General features: G+C 39.3%; 1 protein-coding gene across 8 annotated transcripts in view; it reads right to left on the reverse strand.

The window, feature by feature from the left end:
• gbf1 (golgi brefeldin A resistant guanine nucleotide exchange factor 1) overlaps positions 1-14,010 on the reverse strand; it is a 125,520-nt gene extending 111,510 nt beyond the window's left edge. For 4 of the 8 annotated variants that reach the window (XM_031300398.2, XM_031300397.2, XM_031300395.2 and 1 more), the window contains exons 1-3: positions 13,574-13,886; positions 9,192-9,296; positions 1,920-1,986 (exon numbers count right to left, since the gene is read on the reverse strand). In XM_031300398.2, the coding sequence (XP_031156258.1) occupies positions 1,920-1,986; positions 9,192-9,287 (163 nt within the window). In that variant the 5' untranslated portion in view covers positions 9,288-9,296; positions 13,574-13,886. Of the gene's footprint in view, positions 1-1,919; positions 1,987-9,191; positions 9,297-13,573 lie in introns of all 8 variants that reach the window. The other 4 variants (XM_036002849.1, XM_036002848.1, XM_036002846.1 and 1 more) reach the window with 2 other exon arrangements.
• Between the last annotated feature and the right edge of the window lie 7,905 nt (positions 14,011-21,915).

Genomic DNA, 21,915 nt, shown 5'->3' on the forward strand with positions numbered 1-21,915 from the left:
TAATTAGGACAAAACATTCATCTTTCTTTGACCGTATGGAAATATGAAGTTTTCGCATCACAGATGAAGCATTCAAACTTACAGTCTTACAGGTAAATGGAGTGCATTTATACAGCGCTTTTCTAGTCTTAGCAACTACTCAGGCAACATTCACACCATTCACTCACATATTCATACAATGGTGGCCGAGGCTGCCATACAAGGTGTCATCTGCTCAACAGATAAACATTTGGCCCCATTACACACCAATGGCACATCAGGAGCAATTTCTGTATCTTGCCCAAGGGCACTACAACATGTAGGGGCCAGGGATCAAACCACCGACCTTCCAATTAGTAGACGATCGCTCTACCTCCTGAGCCACAGCCGGTAAAGCAAGTAAAACATGAGACTTGACATTTAGACTGTTAGAATGTGGGATAGCGGCTGCTGCACGGGACTGTAGTGTAACTGGGCAGAGGTGAAAAAGTTAGGTAGGTAGGTGTAGGTTAAGAATAAAAACTCACAAAAACATTTTTGTCATATATAGTTTTGTTTTAACTGAAAATAGGCTACACATTACAACCAGTTGTATGGCCAAGGCTACAATCCAAAAAAAAGCAATTAATCTGAAATCAACTACACGATGCTATTAATCTGTGAAACAACTGAAAATTGCCATCTTTATTCTAATCAGTTTAGGCCAAGGAGGCAAAACAAGCATACACATACAACTTGTGTGTGTCTTAAACTATTCTAGACAATCTTAATTTGCAACATAAAAGCCCAACCCTTAGCTTGAAAAATGAATTTGAAAAATACAGATATTAGAAGTAATGTATTTTTAACTATCTCAGGTGGATGCTACTGCACATAATGCTAACCACTGACATCTTGACATCTTTTTTGTACGGACACACTTGCACTCTACCTCCACATACCATTTACCACCATTGTCTTCTCACAATATGGACAATTTGAAAAACATTGTCAAACAGCAATATATATATATATATATATATATAAAAATCACTTCCACCGCAAGATGTTGTGAGATAATATTGATAAATGTGAAAGCCCAAGGCATTTCTCTGTGGAAATCTACTGTGCACACCTGATTAAATATCTCCTTACTATACAGATAAAAGGGGGAAAAGGCAATTTGTGAAAGCAATCCTGAGTATGCTCACAGTCCAAACACAATTCAAGTAATCTGTCAAAACAAACAAAAATGTAAGACAAAAAAGCCTAAGTGACAGTTTCCACTGCACTTTGATTAACAGAGAAAGAATCAGATTTTTGCAGATTCTGGGTGCTTTCACACCTGACCTATTTAGACCAATACCCCTTTCACACCAATGGCTCAAACAGAGTCATGCCCAGGTCGACTGTGTGTTTGAACCGGGTAACCCTCCTCCATCTACTCGGTCACCAGGTGGGTTGGGACAGGGTAGACTAGTGTCGATTTCAATGTGAATTGCGCACGACCTGGGTCCGAACAGCCGGAGCTTATGGTCATCGCACACTTTGAAAATACAACAACATAAATTTTGTCTCAGTGTGCTTTACACTGGATTTTCACAGGCAGCTTCAACAACAGCAGAGCAGAACGGTTCAATTCATTTGCGAACAGTCCACTGACAGCGAGTGCCCAGATGTTCACTAATCTGCCCCAGTCTCAAAAGTTGATTCTGCCAGTGACATTTTGCAGAGCGGTAACGGCGTTTTACAGGCACAACCGCCTGTAAAAAAAAAAAGCCACTGGTCATTGGTGTGAAAGAAGTATAAATCTGGTGCATTTACCAGCTTGGTTTGCCTAGGCTGGTGTGGAAGCTGTCAGTCAAACAGCTTGGTCTGCCCCATCAAACTGGTACTAGTCTCACATCGCCAGACCTACCTAAACCATCACCTTACACCCAACCTACATCAGCCACACATACCTTTTATGTTGTTGAGTATTTCCTTGAGGTGGCCAAAGCTGTTAAGTAACGGGTCCTGTTCTTCGTCCTGGGCAGAGAAAATACATGATAAGAACATGGTGGAGCATGGGAGGACATGCACACTGTGAGTGGATCATGTAATGCCATCCATATTTCCACTTCTTCAAACAAAGCTGATAGAAGATGCAAGAAAGTGCTTTTTATGGCCTTTTTCACTAACAAAATTGTAGGTATCCATCACGTCCAATATTTCCACTCCTGTTTCCTTCAATTTCCCAGTTGTCCCATTTCCCCCATTTCTGTTGAGAAACTAGTGGACATTAGTCCAGCTGATGTTATGCCCTCTAGATTTGCATAAGTAGTTTGGGATGTGGTTGCCCCGTCCGTCAATATAGTGAACATTTCCCTTTCTAATGGCTGTGTCCCTGACTATTTCAAGACTGGCGCTTCTCAACAAACCTGGCCTGTCTACAATAACTATATAGTAGTTTCCAAACTTCCATTTAGTGCCAAAATCTTAAAAAAAATACTGTTTAATTACAACCTCTGAAAGCCGAGGGAGACAATAGTGTTTTTAAAACCTTTCAGTCAGGTTTTTGGAAAAATCATAGCACAGAAACCGCCCTTCTCAAGAGTCACAAATGGCCCGTTACTGAATGCAGAGACCCAAGATTGCTCCATTCTCATTTTACTAGACTTAAGTGCAGCTTTTAAAAAAGTGGATTATGGAGTCTTGATAAACAAGCAGAGGGTTGGTGTATCTGGTACAGCCTTGCAGTGGTTTTCAGCACACTGTCAGATCGTATTTGTTTCAACTGACAATACAGGTAATTTGGAAAGTTTTCCAACTTTCCTGAAAGTCTTTGGTTTTGTATGCATGGCACAATGAGGCAGGTCAATATCCTGAATGAGTTATCAGTATGGCTGTCAGCATTAACGCGTTAATCGCGATGCGATTAAGGGTTGAGCATAACGCATTAATTTTTTTTTTATTTTTTATTTTTTTTTATAAATCGTATTAATCGCATGCCGCCATTTATTCATTTATTTTCACTTCACTCGGCTTTGCGTCGTGCCTAACAGGCTACTATTTTGCCGTACTTCCTCGTAACACATCCTGCCGCTGCAGGAATAGCAACGTGGATTTCGGTGCCTCATTCTGGTGCCACTGAGATGCACTTCTCTCAGATGCTCTGAAACAGACGTTAAAGGCAACAGAAACATCGCTGCATGTGACGCTAGTTAACACTATACTCGACAGCAGCTAACGTTAGCCTACCGCTAGCTAGTAGCTGGGTTAAACACGGTTACAATGCTGACAGCTAACGCTAAACGGTGTTAAGTTTGTCTAAGGGCTCCAGACTAACTTTTTGCCTTGGTCGCACTGGTGCGCCTAACTTTTTTTATTTAGGTGCACCAGCACAAAATTTAGGTGCACCCAAATTTTTCCTTGCGTCGCCATTAACGCTACAATTTCAAGGTCTCGTTTTTATCACGCTCCATATATATATATATATATATATATATATATATATATATAATGTCAATTATTTAATACAAGAAAACTTTTTTTTTTTTTTATTTGAAGCACAATTCTACTGTACTCAAAGTCTTATAGCGGGTCCCCTTGCTGTCAAATGCCCCTAGGATGGCCAACACCTGTCATTTGGCCTTCTTCCCCTTTGGCCTTGGCTAAACCAGCTTGCCACACTCCCTAGCATCACAATTCTCCAAACTGGGCCCCTCCACACCGATTCTTATCAGATCTTCTACTAGTCCAGGACTAAAAATCATATCTCTGTATTTTTCGGCTGAATGGCGATACACAATATATATCTTTATCTCTAATATATATATTTTTACAAAGTGGGCTAAATGTTCAGTTTTAAGTCAAAGCCACTTTTCACAAGCTCTTTTATTAAAACAGATGTGATTAAAATAAAATGCAAAGACAGGGTTTCCTGCCCAATCTGAAAATATACAGCTGCAACACATGTAAATTATCTGAAATAAATAGCCTGGGATATATTTAAAAAAATATATCTCTGAGAAAGCTCCTTCACTTGTTTTCAACAACAATAACAGACCCGGATAGCCCAGTAGCTCATATAGGGAGAGAGGGGGAGTACGATGGACTGAAGCGTATGCTACTCACAGAGTGATGGCTGACTCATTATGAATGGGTCCAGCACGGGTCGAATGCGCTTTGGTGTGTCAGCGGCGTTACACACGTCTTGTGTATGAAATGTCTGTATCGTCCCTGGCTGCGCTGCATTTTTATGAACTATGATAATGTGGCCATGGGTCACATCTCTCGCCCAGGTCCAGCAGGCTCCGTCTCACACGCTATTACTCAACGAACTGAAGTTAGCTCCATTCTATAACTTCTTCTGTGTTTTTCGCCGTGGCAGCCGCAATAACAGAGAGTTACCAGCGGAAACACTGGTACCAATACAGGTTTCCCTCTCATACTTAATATACAACTGTGTTAATAACAATTACAACTGTAGACAAATGTCAGCAGTTTGGACCAGCAGCGCTGTCTCTCTCCATGTTGCAGGTGAGCCGTGTGTGAGTGAATGTTTTAACTAAACATTAAACCATATCGATATAAACGACATTGCTTTGTTAGTGGAGAGGCAGCGGATGCGAGGACATTAAGTGCACCGGTGCGACCTAGGAAAAATCTTAATCGCACCCTTACAAATATTGGTCGCACTCTAGAGCCCTGGTTTGTCTGTATTTCACTGTAGAGGATTCCGACACCAGGATGTAACAATCTGCAGCTGCTGTTGTAGGAAAAACACGGACGGTGTGTCACTGAAACTGGTAATTTACAGCGTTGTGGTGCATTCAAAGTTGTTGTTAAATGCCCTTTTCCCATCTGGTGATTGTTTTTGTCATTCAACAGCTATTTACTAGTGAAATAAGTTATTGTTATAGTGATTACATTATTATTAAACATTTAATTTTGACGACATGGCCTTAGCAATAAACAAGCCGTTCTTTAATGTCGCCAACTGTTTAGTACCCTTCTTTTTTTAAATTTTCTTAAAAAGTATCGGTTCAGGCACCGTTAAGGCACTGGTACCGTTTTAGAAGTACCGCTTTAGCACCGGTATCCAAACCAAACAATACCCAACCCTAATATTGACTCTAGATTCAAATGTATGACTAGATTTAATATATAATAAACAAATACAAATCTTAAAATCAAGTTCATAAAGTAACTTTCTTTGCATTCATTTGATTCCCAATCAAGATCCACTGGTAAGAATTGCTTTCCATTGTTAATATGTACTTAAAAACAGTTCTGAAATGCAAAATAATAGAATTTTAATCATGTGATAAAACATGCGATTAATCGCGATTAACTATAGAAATTCAACGATTAATCGCAATTAAGAAAATGTAATCGTTTGACAGCCCTAGTTATCAGTAGTATAAAATCATCAGTTCATGTTGCATATGTGGCTTCAAAGACAGATGCAGCGAGGCTTGAAAAGCCCTTTAACAAACTTCATGAATTTACAACAGGTGGACTTCAAGTTCTTGAGATGCGTCAGCGATGATCAAAGGAACATTTTAATGAGGAGTTTCTGTATTCTGATTTGACTTAATTTCTAAGAATAAGAAGGCAAACAAGACATGTTGTACATTTTTAATTAAGTCAACATCACAACTAAATTTGGAAAGCTGAAGCAGCAAAAAATTATTAATTAGATCGCTACACCTGATACATGCTGTCCCTTCTACACCAGCAATCACTGATTGCAAAATATGTAAGTGGATGACAAAATGAACTACAGAGATAAGGAATGATTATGTGATTATTGTGGACTATAGTAATGTCATTCCTGTGATTCTCAAGTTTCCTTTAAAAATATAACTTCCATCACAACATCAGTCATTTTAAACTAGTACTGACCCATGGGTGGAGTATCAGTTTGACGTTATTGGAAATAAAGTTGCCAAATCAAAAGGAGTGACTAGTAAAACCTGAAGTTAAAGGGTAACTAACGTTTTTATTAACCTGGACCCTATGTTCCTATGTTTTTGTGTCTAAGTGACTGATGGAAACAACAATCTTTGACATTGGTCCAGTGTTAAGCGAGATCGCTGCAGTCGGCAATCAGCGAAACAAGCTACAATGTAAGTTAATAGGAAATGTTTTTGTCCAGCTTGTATTTACCTTCAGAAAAGTGCTCGTTTTGCCACTGACAGGCTCAGATTAATATTCTGTGTCTGACAACATTATGGAAAAGATTTCTAAGGAGGTCAACCTTTCTGTTAAAGAGTAAGATCCTTTTTTAAAACATAAAAACATTCGCAAAATTGCGTTCGCTAAACCCACCAGACATTTTAGCATCGTAAAATACACTTCATTCAAAGTCGACAGAAACAAAAAAAAACTCTGAAAAGACGTTTTGGGTCGTCTTTCCACTTTTCCAACTTATCACAACTCTAGTTTTGGTTGAAATAAACACATGGTTTACCGATTTACATGTGAAAATATGTTGGCTCTATACACGCTAAAAGTAGGCCTGTCACGATAACACATTTTGCTGGACAATAAATTGTCCCAGAAATTATTGCGATAAACGATAATATTGTCATTCTGAGATAATTTTCATCTAATATAATGATAATGGCATAATAATGCAGGTACACCCTTTCAAAGATCAATAAACTTTTATTTCTAAAGAATATTTAACACTGGAACTGGAAGACATTTTAAATATCCACAATATGTCTTTGATCTCCTTTAGTATGTTGTCTTTCACGCTGTTGGACAGTTGTGGAATTGCCGTTTGTGACACATATGTTCTCCCAGATAATTCATACTGGCTGTCAAATGTTTGCAGCATTCCTCGAGTGTTTGTGTGATAGACTACAGACTCTGTACTACATTTAACAATTATTTATTAAACACTAAATATTACATTTAAATAATATATAATTAATAAATTATATCTATATCCATGTGGCTATCTGCCACATGGCGAGTAAATATTTGTATCAAAATAGTTGTGTTTTTCAGTCTTCATTTTGGCGAAGGTGCAGCTACTTTCTTCTGCTCCTCTGCTGTCTGCAGGTCGGAGCTTCGCGAGGACGGGCCATCACACACCCACACACACACACACACACACACACACATACACAAACACTGGCGCACACACAAAAACTGGCGCGCACACCAGACGCCAGCCACCACGTCACTTCTGTTTACTGATAGCTATCGTTTACCTCAGGCTAATTAATTAGCTAGTAAGTGGTGATTTTTGGCAGCCAGCCTTCCAAAAGAAAGCACAATGAAATGAAATAACTGATCATTAACCATTGACCGACAAGCAGGTAACAGAGTCTCTTATTTATTTATTTTTATTTATTTTTTGACGGCACCTCAACTGTAAAGTGCTGCGGGAAACCCTGCTCCAACTCTCAACTAGTGTTTTCTCTGTCTCTCTCCGCCAGGAGTCCCGCCTCCCCCCACACAAAGACCATGCGACAAGAGGGTTCACTCTAGGGCTGCAGCTATCGATTATTTTAGTAATCGAGTATTCTACCGATTATTCCATCGATTAATCGAGTAATCAGATAAGAAATACTTTTGTTTTACTGAAGAGCAATAATAAACAATAGTTTGGTTAAATTTTCGGAAAAAGCAACAACGTGTTGTTGCCTACATTGCTTACAATATCATCTCTCAAAAAACTAAATATATGAAGTGCATTTAAGTGCCATATTACATTGTAAAATTTTTAAAGAAAACATTTTCTGAAATGACATCAACCTCACACTAAGGCGTACATCAAACATACATAAACATGACCTTAAGTTGTGCAACTTAACTTTCAGAACTACAAGTTTCATCCTGAGACTGATCTGTATATAGGCCTATATGTAAATATATGTATACGTAAATATTAATTATACTCAATCTATTTTAATTTATATATAATATATAAATTAAAATAGATTGAGCTCTGTTACACTTATGCTAGTAGATCGTTGATCAGCTGTTTCTCCGTGAAGAGAGAGAGTGAGAGAAAATGGTGCACAACAATCTGTTTCTGCTGTTTCTCCGACGGGATAGTCAACAAGTCGGCTCTTTAGATCAGATTGTGGTCACCACTACGTATTTTCTTGTATTTGTTTTTGGTAGTTTTTGTGTGATTTCATCGTCCATACGACTCTGTGATTTACTTTTGTTGGGTCCGCTTCGTGGAATGGATGAGAAATGTTTTCTGTTGAGATGCTGAAGCATTGACGTCGTGCTATTATTGTGGTAAGCTAGTTTGGTTTTTCAGTAGACACACTGTACAGAGTTCTCATTTTAACTACGTTTGAACTGATTCCAAACTTTGGACACTTTCTGTGGTTTTCTCCAGCCTGTCTCTTCTCTTAGCCCCTCACAGTTTACGCTCTGGCATGTGCCACCCGCAGACTTCGCAGCGTCTGGTGTGCGACAGTAATAATGATCCGTGTGGAAACACCGTCCGTCAGCAATACAACGCTGGTAACACTGATTTAACGAAACTTCGAGGCAAATCATTTTGCATCGAGGATTTTTTGTAATCAAATTATTCGAGGAATCGTTTTAGGCCTAGTTCACTCCTCGTTACGCTAAGGAACCGAGAGTGGTCCTCCAGTCTCTTTGGTAGAGAGAGCGAGAGAGAGAGACAAGGAAAACAAACAAGCACGCAAATGGAAATTATCGCGGCCGGAAAAATTATCGAGCTCATTTTTTTTTTCGTGCGATTAATTGATTTATTGACTATCGCGACTGGCCTAGCTAAAAATATTGTTTTTTTAAAGACTCTGGTCTGGTGGGTTTAGCGCTAGCAACCTCAGAGCTGTTTGTGGTTAAACAGAAAAGTCTTAAAGAGGTTTTAAAGGTCTATCTCTGTAGGAATCCTTTCAATAATGTTGTCAGACACTTACAATATTAATCTGAGTCTGTCAGCGGCAAAAAAACAACACTTTTAGTTGACCAAATTGACGATGCACATTTGCCCCATAGGGCTACATTGCAGCCCGGTCTGTGGCTGCTGGTTACAGTGTTCATGCTTAATACTGGACCAATTTCAAACATTATTGTTCCTATCAGTCACTTACACACAAACACATAAGAAGATAGGGTCCAGGATGAAAACAACGGTAGTTACCCTTTAAGTCCTATCCTACCCACGAGTCAGCTTTCATATCTTTAGTTAATTCAACCTCAACTCAGTTAAAAATAGCAAATATAATTGCTGTGTTTTAACTTACCAGTGGAGTGTGGGTATTCCATCTGGAGTTCCTCTTGATAGCTCCAACAACAGTACTAATTTCACCCTGGACGATGTAGATATTCTTGTCCACCATGCTGCTTTTCTGAGAGAAAAAAAGAGGAGGGGATAGTTCATTTTGGCAGAAAATTCAAGCCAGGGCTTGGCAATAACTCTATATAATCACTTAAAGTCTCTGTATAAAACAGTATTGTTGCAAAATGATTATATCAAGATATCATGGTTGACAGTTGTCAGGTCTAGATAAAATATAACAGGTTATATTTTAGTAAAATCTGTCACAGCATAACTACAGAAGTACAAAAATACATTATTTTTTAATATATTGTTTTATTACACTATTTTTGGTTTTAATGTCGTCACTCTTCCATCTCACGAAACAGACAGACTTCTGTTTGTTAAAGTTAGCATGAAAATGACTTGCAGTCTATATGCTGTGAACTTATAAACTACATCTATTATGACGGATCAAGGCCCCCAGTTTCAAAATGGGTTCTTCAATAAATACATAAAAACTATTTGGTGATTGGAGACGACATCGTGTCCTCCAGCTGCAGACAGGACAGCTGCTTCTAAAGACAGTGACACTGGAACTGAGGTCCGAGTCCGTTTGGATTGAATGGATTGATGCTTCAGAAACTGATGTCTGGTATAAATTTGAGGTAAAATAAAAAGACACTATAAATCACTTGACTCAAAGAACATGAGCTTATATTTACATGTGATTTGGAATACTTAAAGCAGCCATATTATGCTCATTTTCAGGTTCATAATTGTATTTTAAGGTTGTACCAGAATAGGTTTACATGGTTTAATTTTCAAAAAACACCATATTTTTGTTGTACTGCACCGCTCTCTCTCACTGCTGCAGATCCTCTTTTCAGCTGGTCTCTGTTTTAGCTACAGAGTGAGACCTCTTTTCTTCTTCTTCTGTACTATCTTTGATTGCACTCGCACATGTGCAGTAGCTCAGATGTAGATCATGTCAGCTAGCTAGCTCCATAGACAGTAAAAGAAAGGCTGTTTCTACAACTTTGGTCAGTTACAAGGCAGGATTAGCTGGGAGACTTCTAAATGAGGGCGCACATGGAAGTAGTTCTTTTGTAGATTATGGTGAACTTGTGTGTGTTGTAGCAGTGCTTTGCTATTGAGAACGAGGTAGCATGCTAGTGTTAGCATGCTAGCGTTAGCATTAGCGTTAGCATGCTAACGCTAACGCTACGAGCTAATGGTTGCGGTTAGCCTGCTTGTTTTGGCTTGTGACGTCACAAACCGCGCCGATTTTGACCAGCTCACCCAGAGACTGAAGGCAGGACACATTCAGAAACTGTATCTCACTCTAAACACCATGGATGGATTTTTTTCAAAGTTTGTATGTGTGTGGAAGCACCAGAGACACAACATAACACCCCAAATCCCAGAAAAAGTGATTTTTTCATAATATGGGCACTTTAAGTACATGTTGTTAACATATCTGTATCAATAATGCTGTGATTATTATCAGAAAATTGATTTATTTATAACCTGCCTTACCCATTACTGAAATCAAAATTCACTATCTTAAGATTAGAGAGCGCATGCATGGGTGGGTGCCTGAATGAAATATTCAACTAATCAATTAATGAAACACACACAAAAATTAGAGCCAACCACGTGAAATATTGGCATATACTCACTGCTATAAATAATGTCCTACAGACCCCTGAGCCATCAAGTAAAACTGTCTGATAGCATTTCTTATGGCAAACATATTTTGTACAGCAATTCATCTTAAGCTATGAATAGGGCTGGGCGAAATGGAGAAAATCAGATATCACATTATTTTTGAACAAATACATCAATATTGCGACGATATTGTCGGGTTGACTATTGGTGCTTTCACAAAATATTTTTTACAATGAGATTTTAGATAAATAATCATTGAATCAAGTGAAATTATAGAGAAAAAATACTTTTTTTCCCCAGCTATATACTGAACAGAACATTGAGTTAGTGTGTGCTTGTTATCAATTTAGACAATATAATTGTATGTCACAATATCTCGATATATGATTTCATCATGATATGATTCCACTGAAAGACGATAAATGATCATATTGAATTATTGCCCAGCCCTAGCTATGGATAAACAATCATATCCAGTATGAAAATCTGAAATGCTGCAAGAAGTATATGAAAATTAAGTCACCAAGCCTAAAGTCAAACTAAAAACTCTCACCCTCAAATGACTATAGAATCTATGAAATAAACAGTAAAGGTCCATGTGTACCTTGACAATGCCTAAAAACCAATAAGGATAACCAAACAATATCAAAATGACATGCTGTTCATATTTGACAAGCAGTATGCCTCAAAATGGCAGGATTAACCTTTTTCCTTGTGTCATGAAAGCCATGCCAGATAATACTCTTACTTTATAGGAAGATTTAGAAATGTAAAGACTAGGTGGCGGAGGGCACATTCTTTCAAATTCATGGTAAGCAGCCTATTCAAAATAATAAGAGGATGAAGGTATGACAGGTAGGGGTCAGGATGTAGAGACTTATATATACGAGTCTTCACTAGCGATTAAGTTTTTCAAACCACCAATTCCAATCTGAATCAGTAATGTCAAGTGTCTGATATTATAATTTCCAACATAATACAGCTGCACAATGCACACAGCAGCTACAGTAAACTTAGTAAAAACAAGTGAGTTTAGGTCAAATGTTTGAGAACTAAATGGTTTTGCATTACCAAAAAAACTGCCTGCATCACAGCTTCAATCGCCTTCATTTATTTATTAAGAACATGAGAAAGAAGTTTCTCCTTCTAACATATTAATAATGAATGCTGTCATTTAATAAAGCCCACAAGTATAAACATACAGTCACTGCATGCTGTCTCGCTACAGCTACTGTGTTGAGCAGGACAACATGAACGGGTTCTGCAGGGTTCCTGTCGGATGATAAGACTATTATTGTGTTGCAAGTCTGGCATTACCAGACCTTCCTCCACAGAGCTGCGGAGGAAGGTCTGGCTAGTCCACACAGCATTTCTGGATAGGAGAAAAACGTTCTCTGGTTTATTGGCATTTCTTTAAACCAATCACAATCGTCTTGGGCGGTGCTAAGAGCCGGACGGAGCCACGGTGCCTCTGCTAAATAGTCTCAGGAAGGAACTTTTGGTGGAACATGTGTACGTTCAAAAGTAGTTTTAGTCGTGCAACAGAAAACTCAGATTGGACAGATAGTCTAGCTAGCTGTCTGGATTTACCCTGCAGAGATCTGAGGAGCAGTTAACCATAGTCCTCACAAATCCACCAGAGATTAATATTACAACACAAAGAAAGAGGAAGGCGACAGGACATCCGAAAACGACATCCGAAAAGAGTGATACCCGGCGGAATTTCCAGCAGTACAAGAGCATCCCGGAAGTGGAACGTCGTGGATATAGATTATTGTGTTGTATACTGGGTTACCAGACAGGAAAACAAGGCCGGTTCCAAAATAATCTAAAATGTTAACATGTCTCCCCTCCAGATCAGTACCTTATATACTTGTTTGAATGACAGCTCAGGGGCCAGAGGGGCTCCCTGCTTTTCAAAATAGTATCCAGATTAAAAGTTTTCATAAAACTGTTTATTTTGGCAGGTGATGGTTTTTACACCTGTTTTTGCATGATTAGAGCTTTTCTAGTGACACTCATGGTCAGGCTAGCAATGAAGCACATAAACCACAGCATGTTGTTGAGTAAACTCCAAGACTTTCTTCCATGCTCTTAGAAAGCAATGCTAACAACCAGCTGGATGGCACAGCACCTCTGGCTGCAACTTGTAAGAAATACAAAAACAGTCAGGGCTCCAGGCATTTCGAAGGTGAATCTAACAAAGACATAGTGAGACTCTCAACATATGTTATAAAAGTGCAACATAATGCAGTCATACAACAAAAGCAAGTGATATAGCCTGCTAGTTGGCTGTCTGAAGAGCTAGTAAGGAGCCAGCTGGCTAATTCGATTAACTGGCTAGTCAGTGGCGTCTACCTCAAAAGCAAAGCTAACAGGCTAGCTCTCCACCACACTAATGTGTTGGGACTGTTGACAGTCCTCTGGGACAAAGACACAATGAGAGGACACATGACTAACATTTAGCTAATATCTATCAACGAACTAAGGAGTTTACAAATGCGTTGCATATGTTACCTGCCCAGAAACCTCACAGCTAACTACTTAGCTAGCGTGTCATCTGGCTGAGGAGAGAGGTGTCTCCCGTGTTTGCACTCTCAGACAACAGTCATTTATTTTCCTGATTTAATAAAGCAAAACGCCTGTTGTCAGATATGTAAGCACGCTGTGCTGGTTCTCTAGAAATAAACATATTACCTGTATGATGCTGCTATTTCAAAGATGGAGTCCTGCTGTAGCTAATGCTAGCCTAGCTCGGCAAACTAGCAGGCTAGCCGGCCAACAGTGAATGAAGAAGACCAAAGTTCAGTTCACTACGAGAACAGGACAAACTAAAAGTTTCGGACATTCCACTGCGTGATAACGTAATATTTCCAAACACTACTTATTCATTCACTCTTCAAAAAATGCTCCATAAGTGAATAAACTGAACACCTTCCTGCAGCTGTCAATCTGGTCTTGGTAAACACACTGACGTGGAAAAGCTCTGCAGTCTCAACCTAGCCTGGTGACTGAGTTTTGATTGACAGGCAAGCAAACTGATCACTTTAATAAGCGTTATGTAGGGCTTTAAAATACAAGAAGATATTAGAGAATCGAAGTTTAAGGAAGTGTAGCGTTTGTGCAATTTGTCTAACCATATAGACTTACAGGGACTCCCAAAAAAGAAAGCTTCACTTGTGTTACAGAGAAATAAGGGCGGGACAAAGGTAGCAGTAGTGGAGTACCGATTGGTTGCGCAGCGTTGATGACGAAAGCACGGTCTGAAGCTCCATTGAAGAGAACAGTCTCTGGTGTGTCTATGCTGTTTAAGGGCTCTATTTCTGATTCCTTATACTGATGGAACTACTGCTGTCATTGACTCACAAAAAAAGTGTGCTTTAACCCATCTGTGTGTAAGAACAACCATAAGATCCATACTCTATTTCAATATACAGTAATATTGTTTCTGTTTCACCTTGAATAGTTTATTGGAATAATAGTAATAGTAATAGTTTACAATTTTTACTGGAAAAGGGTTTGGACTCTCCCACAAAAAATATTTTTGAAAAATAAGGTTAAATACGTTTAGGTTAAGTCCCTTTTTGTTATATTCAAAAATGATATTGATTTGAGCGGTGCCTTATGTGATTACCATACTGAAAATATTGCCCATCTGTTCTGGAAATGTATACATATACCCGTAAACTGTGGCAAGATATTTGTAGATTTATCTTAGATAATATTATCTGTAATTTTGAGCTTTACTGGATAATGTGTTCTTTGGTTTTGCCAGGTACACTACATTTGAGAAAGAATATTTTCTTATCAGTCTTATAATATTCCTCACTTTAATGTTTTCAAGAAGGAAACGGTTTAATATATTAAGACAAGAACTTTGGCAAGACTGTTCTGTACTGTACTGGTCTTAATGTCTTTATGTTTTAACACCATCCAATTGTCCTATGTCTTCTTGTTATGTTTTATTGCACAAAGAATAAATTAAATAAAAAAAAAACATCAACATTATTATATTCAATGCAACAAATATTATGCAGAAAAAAACCAAACTGTCCCTTTTTCCATGCAATGAGTAGACAAGACAGAGGCCTTTATTATGACAGGACAGCTTAGGCATGAAAGGGGAGAAAGAGGGGGGAATGACATGCAGCAAAGGGCTACAGGTCAGAGTCGAACCTGCGGACGCTGCGTCGAGGACTGAGCCTCCGTATATCAGTGCGCGCTCTGCAAGGTGAGCTACCCAGGTGGCCAGTCTTCTGAGATCTTTATTAGATCCAGTATTAAGAAACGCTGTGGTATTTAAGTAGTAATGGATGCAATACAATGTATTCTTGGTGTTAGCTTATTGTCTGGTAAAACTGCACAATTGCTTAGTATCATGTTATATGTTGCAGGCCTTTCAAGCCTGCTTATGTGTGTTAATGTATATCTACCTTCTTTATCAATGTGGTATGAAAGACTACCATAGCTTTTTACTTATGAGAGATTGTCCAATGAAATACAAGGAACCTCTGAGCATGTGTTTTGGTTATGAGTGGCCATGGTTATGAGTAGAGTACATTGAGCTTCATTATCTTAGTAAGCCTATCGTGTTTTGATTAATCTGTGAACGTACTGCAGTATTTCTCCTACTAGTTGCTGTTGAGGTTGTGTCTTTAGGCTCCTGTTTGCTTATGATTGTTGGATGGAATGATATTGCTTCCCTGGTATGTTCTGTTATGTTTTTTTCAACAACAAAAAAGGCAGTGAGTGAAAAAATTAACTTTCATGTAAGTGTATCAAAGGACTTTAGAGATTGTACCAATCTAATACAATGACCCAACAATCAGTCACAAAACAATGTATGTGTTGGCTGTATATTGGGTGGAGGCCTATATGTAAAGATTGCACAGCTACAATCCTACAATTTCTTATCTCTCTCTCTGTGCTATCAAAAGCAGCCATTTGCTCAACATTTACACTCAAAGTATTGCTCTGTGTTTAAAGCATGTAGAATCTACAGCATGTGTGTCAGACCTCTGTTTGCTCTTTGCAAAGTGTTTGATCACCTGTGGGATTTGTAATTGCAAAATTTCGTCAGCAAATACATGCATGTCATTTTCCACGATAGCAAATACGTCTGCAACACCGAGGCAATAACTTTCTTAATTTTTTTTCTCATGCACTTGTATGTACATTTGCAACGTTCTCACAGATGGTATAGAAAATCTATCCACATGTGGAAAACAAACACGCGGTCACAGATTGGTTTAATCATCACTGCCTAAAGAAGCAGCTTCAGTCATCAAATAAATAGTATCTTTCTATAAGAAATCATCTTTAATAACCATGCAGTTGTGTTGCATATCCTCATTTGATCCACCAAATTCCTCTTCAATCCCTGTTCAGCTGCATATGAAACAGCTGGATTTCTCTTGATTACATTTCCTTCATCCAAACTGAAAATATTTACGTAAGCTCTTTGACATGAGTCGGTTCATCATTAATTACAGACATGAGAATATAGGAGAAAATAATTTATTTAAAATTCTTTACACAAAACAACAAAATGACAGATTTACACCACTTTGTCAGGCTCCAGGTGATGGTTCTATGCTTCAGTGAGTGAAGACTCAGCATTTTGGCTTCACAAAACATACATACATAAACCCCGACACTGTAATATGGGTCGTGTTGCAAAAGGGTTGTATCATATTTGGCGAGTGTATTCTTGTTTGAAAGATGTGGAAGTGATAAATTGAGGCTTGTTTATCACAAGTTCCTCCAACATTCTTGGAGATGCACTGCTTGAGGCCTGAGGGCATATTCATGGCTATGAAATTGTATGAATTGAAGCTCTGTGATTGGGTGTTTCTCGCCGAAATGCACCTTTGGAGGCGTAGTTGACTTCTATCCTTTAGTTTTTATGTCCACAGGCTTGTACCTTTGACTTTTTAGTCCAGAGAACCAGATATGTTTTAACACAGTTGTTCATCTTTTGTACTGATGACTGAACTGAGTTTCATGCTGATCCAAGGGCTCCAACTGGCAACTATAGCATTGTCTATAGGAAAAATGAATTGGACCTCTGGAACCTGGAGCACACTAAATGAGTCCTTCCAGTTCGGCTGTAACCAACAACCAACCAGGTCAAGTAAACAAATCTCCCCAGTGCACTCCCCTCTCATGTTTATTATTATTATCATTTACATTTTCCAATTTTTTTTTTAATTTAGTTAGCTGTTCAGTTATAGCCTAGCGTAGACTGGAAAGATGAGAAAACAGCTAACCACCAAACCAAAATGTTTTAAAATACACCTATCAACACCTCTCAAGCTCATTGTAAAACCGACTTGTTAATCTGTAAATATTAAACAAAACTGTAAAAATGCATCTCCGGCTATAACCACAATTTTTTATGTTTAAATGTCTTCCTTTGAGCGTTACACAAAAGAGTGTTCATTAATGAGCTTTAAAGATGTTGGTTGAGGTTAGCTGTTTCCCCCTGCTATGCTAAGCTGGGCTAATTTTAATTCACAGACATTCGAATGGTATTGACCTTCTCATCTTACTGTCAGAAAGAAAACAAAGAAACATATTTCCCAACATTTTGAACTACCCATTTAATTATGCACATAAAACTCACCCTAGGTTGCTAAACCCACTAAATTCAGATGATATGACAAAGCTATGGCCCTGATTGTTCCCCACTGATTCCAGACAAACTACAACTGTAATATATTGGTAATTAAACTAGGTTTTGATGGAGGTTTTACACAGCATATATGGTCCAGTCCAAATCTTGTTGTGTATATCGAACTACTTGCTCTGCTCGCAGCAAGCCAAACGATGGCAACGCATTATGGTTGGTTTAGTCTATATCGACGACGATTCATTTAGGGGATTGTTCCGATGCCACAGGAAGTTCCTCGGATGTCCCTTACCTTCCTCTTCCTTTGTGTTGGCGTTCTAACCTCTGGTGGATTTGTGAGGACTATGGTTAACTGCTCCTCAGATCTCTGCAGGGTAAATCCAGACAGCTAGCTAGACTATCTGTCCAATCTCAGTTTTCTGTTGCACGACTAAAACAACTTTTGAACGTACACATGTTCCACCAAAACAAGTTCCTTCCTGAGACTATTTAGCAGAGGCACCGTGGCTCCGTCCGGCGCTTAGTGCCTAAGATTGGTTCCTATCCAGGAATGCTGTGTGGACTAGCCAGACACTCCTCCGCAGCACTGTGGAGGAAGGTCTGGCAATGTGAGACTGTGGTTGGCTAGGATGGTCAGTCTCTGCAATACATCTGCCCATTACAATGTTTTGATGATGGTTGCGGAGAGTACAACCCCCAAATATTAACTCCAGTGACCATTCCAGACAAACTACACATTAAAATCTAATGAGTCATCCGCCATTCCATAACTTCACTGTCCTCATCTATATCACTCAGTATCACCTGACGTGCAGACTGCTGAAAAGCAGTTTATCAGTGCTGGCATGCAGCGTGGGCTCCTTTACACACACACCAGGTGTTACAGAAAAACAAATACACCTGCATTCAAGTTTTGGTCATTTTCATACCTAACCTGCTCTGGGGATCGAGTTCCAGCATCACCAGCAAAGGTCATTGAAAGATGACTAATGTTAGCGTTGTGTACACCAACATCATATCTCAAAGCCCACAGCTGTGTTAAGAATGTGTTAACACTATTCAAATAAGTGTCTTTCATATCTTTTTTTTAAATCAGTGTAAATGCAGGACCATTACGCTCTCTCTCTCTCTCTACATTTCTACCACTTCCACTGCCCTCACAATAAAAGTCTCAAGTGAGTTTTCCTTTTTGGAATAGGCGAACTAAGAAACAAGCACTGTTTTTTTATATTTTGTATTTAACATATATTTAATGGCAGGTGTAAAACAACACATTCTCACTCCCAACTCGTCAAATACTGATGCTTAGTCAGGACCCCTGGCGTAACTTTTCAACATGCAAGGTACAAGTACTTATTTAGAAGTAGGAAAATATCGTAGGTGGGGTTGAAAGATGAACATTAGTGACAAGCAATACAAGAACGGTACACCAACCCCAATGTGCTAGGTGAAAGTCCTGTGTTGTTGTCGCTTGAACATAGCGTGTTCTCATGAATGGGTCCGTACAATATAGTATGAAAATGTATGCACAAAAATACGTATGATATCCTGCGAAACTGGGCGATCACAGGCTGGTCACGTGACGCCGGCTACAGAGGCCGGCTACAAGGCTCTGTGACGCCGAGCGGCAGTTGCTAGCTGTGTTTAGCCGCCACAAAGCTCCGCTGTATTAGCGGCAGTTGGAAGTTGAGTTACCCGAGAATAGGGGGCTTTCAGCTGGGTACAGGGCACCGCGAACTGCCGGTCGCTTTGGCAGACATTACGATTAAGTTTAGGCGACCAAAAGTGAGCGTCGACAGCAGCGATGACAGTTACCACAAACTAGCACAAACTATTATTCCAGCATAACAGTACTGGGTGTACTGGGCTTACTAGGAACATGGAGGTACATACACAGATGGGAGGAGCAGAAGGGGCACAATAGTTAGCTTTTAAACAGGGGCCTCTTAACAGGTTGATCCATCCATATTTAGATCAGTGGTTCAATTTAGCAACATCTCAAAACAATTATTGCCTCTGCTCTCGTCTCATGTACAAGCTTCAACTTTTTGTATCGAAAAGTGCTAAATTGGGAGGCACTTTGATCTTTGTCCCTGGCATTTAATCTTTATAAAACTGTCACATTTGGACCTTTACTTTTTTTTGTCTCTTTTACTCAATGACATTTTAACTACTTCCATCTCTTACTCTTTATCTCTTAAGGCCTTAACACAGAGGGACGTTTATTTCCCTGTGGAATTAATTTGCATGTCATTATAGATTTTTGAACAGATTTCTTATGTCAATGCAACTTTTACACAGAACGTGAATATTCAAGTGAACGAGGCTGATTTTTCTGAGCTTACGCACCGCGAATAAAGACATCAACCAATCACGTTGTGTAGTTTACTTATGAGGATCATTATAGGTTTACAGGAGGCTGCTGTCCGAACCATAGACTTTTCTTTTCTTATGCAACAGTTATTTTCTATGTATATATTTGCTTTCTGTATTTATTGTTTATTTCATGTTAAGGTTTAATATGTTTTTTGTTTATGTTTGCACCATCCACCAAGGCAACTTTCACGTAGGTGTACTTATTGTGGCAATAAACCTTTTTCTGATTCAGATTTCTGTATAGACAGCGCTGTTCATCTCTCGTCACTTTCTCTCTCTCTTTCCACCTGAAACAACATCCTTACTGGCCGTGGCAGATGAGCTGGCGTAAATATTCAAACCTTTATTAAACAACTATTGCAAATTTGCATCGCTGTCGTAATGAATAGTTTTAATGTGAAAAATGATAACATTTATTTCACATTTTCGTGCCGTTTATTCTTCACGCCCCTGGTCAACTTACATTTCAACTTTGTCCATCTCTTACTCGTGTGTGTGTGTGTATTTCGGGCCTGTGTGTAACGTGTATAATCAACAGAGTGAAAACATGTAATGTCCCCCCCGGGCAGCAGTCACTCAGTCCGTAGGGACTTGACTTGGGAACAAGAGGGTCGTCGGTTCAAGTCAACCCAACCAAGTCAACCAAGTACGAGAGTGTGGACTTTGCCCTCCTAGCAACTGCTGAGATGCTCTTGAGCAAAGCACTGAACCCCCAGCTTTATGGCCTTCACTGTTGTACTACCAACAGAGTGAAAAGATGTAATAAAGTAAATCAATAAAGTATGTCTTCTTCAACTGAACTGCTTTCAGTGATTACATGTCATCTGGTATTTAAACTGTTTTCATCACGTCAGCAATAAGCTGTCTAACTTTTAAAACAGTTTTTGTGGGAAAATGACTTTCATCTACATTTCGGGGTTGTTTTAGTAGAGACCTGTGTCTACAGTGAAACACCTAAACAATAGAGAAACTGCTAAATCTCCTCTTTTTTCAGTTGGCAAACAACAAAACTGCATCCCAGCCAACATGTGGTAAGAAGTGGGACAGACACAGCTAACTGACCAAATCATTATTGTCTGATCAGCAAATCATCTGACAAAAAACAGAAAATACAGGTTAACTGTTGTATCAGCATTTAAAATGAGTGATCACAGAGAATGTTATACGAGACAAAATGTTGTCTTCTTAACTTCAGTGCCACACTGTGACTAGCCAGCTACAGCAACAGTAAACACACATATATATTTAAATTAAATATATACTCATTGTCAAACTTTCCTTGTGTTTTATAATTCCTTAAAAATTATGGCTGGGTTAGGCTTGAACCCTGAAGTAAAAACTGAAAAGTCAAATCAATGTAGACCTTTAAAGGCCCTGACACACCAACCCGATAACCGGCCGTCTGACAGTCTGGCGAGGTTGGTGACTCGAGTCTGTGCGGTGTGTTCCATGCCGTCGTCAGTCGGAGGAGCTGTCAGTCTTCATTTTGGCTGATTTGACTTGTTGAATCAGAAGGCGGGCAGTCGGAATCAATGGCCTATCTGATTGGTGGAGCGCTAACCCGGAAATGACACGCGGGATGAGCGTGACTAACGCCTCTCAAAATCTGATGAAAATCTTTTAAACTGACCTTTGTTGATCTGAAATGAAGACAGATTCAGCAGCTGCATGGCCTATTTCTCGCTTAAAATGTTTTCAGAAACACGTTTCAGTGAACTATCTTCGTAAAATTTGAGATAGTATTCTGAACGAGCCGCCATCATGCTCGGTTGTAAAATCCGGGAGCAGCCAGACCCACGTGATGCGTTCGTCCAATCAGCTGCCGGTTTTCATTTTTTGGGCGACAATACAGATTAGCGCCGCCTGCTGCGCACACGCAGAATGTACGCTCAAGTCGGCGTCGCTTCGGTGTGTTCTGAGGCCCTTTTTGGACCGACTCGGGGAGACCGAGTCTGACTGCCTTTTCTGCTGACAGTCGGCTGTCGGGTTGGTGTGTCAGAGCCTTAAGCTAGCTTAATGGAAGTTCAACTGT

Source organism: Sander lucioperca, chromosome 7 (genome assembly GCF_008315115.2).
Source record: "Sander lucioperca isolate FBNREF2018 chromosome 7, SLUC_FBN_1.2, whole genome shotgun sequence".
NCBI lineage: Eukaryota > Metazoa > Chordata > Actinopteri > Perciformes > Percidae > Sander > Sander lucioperca.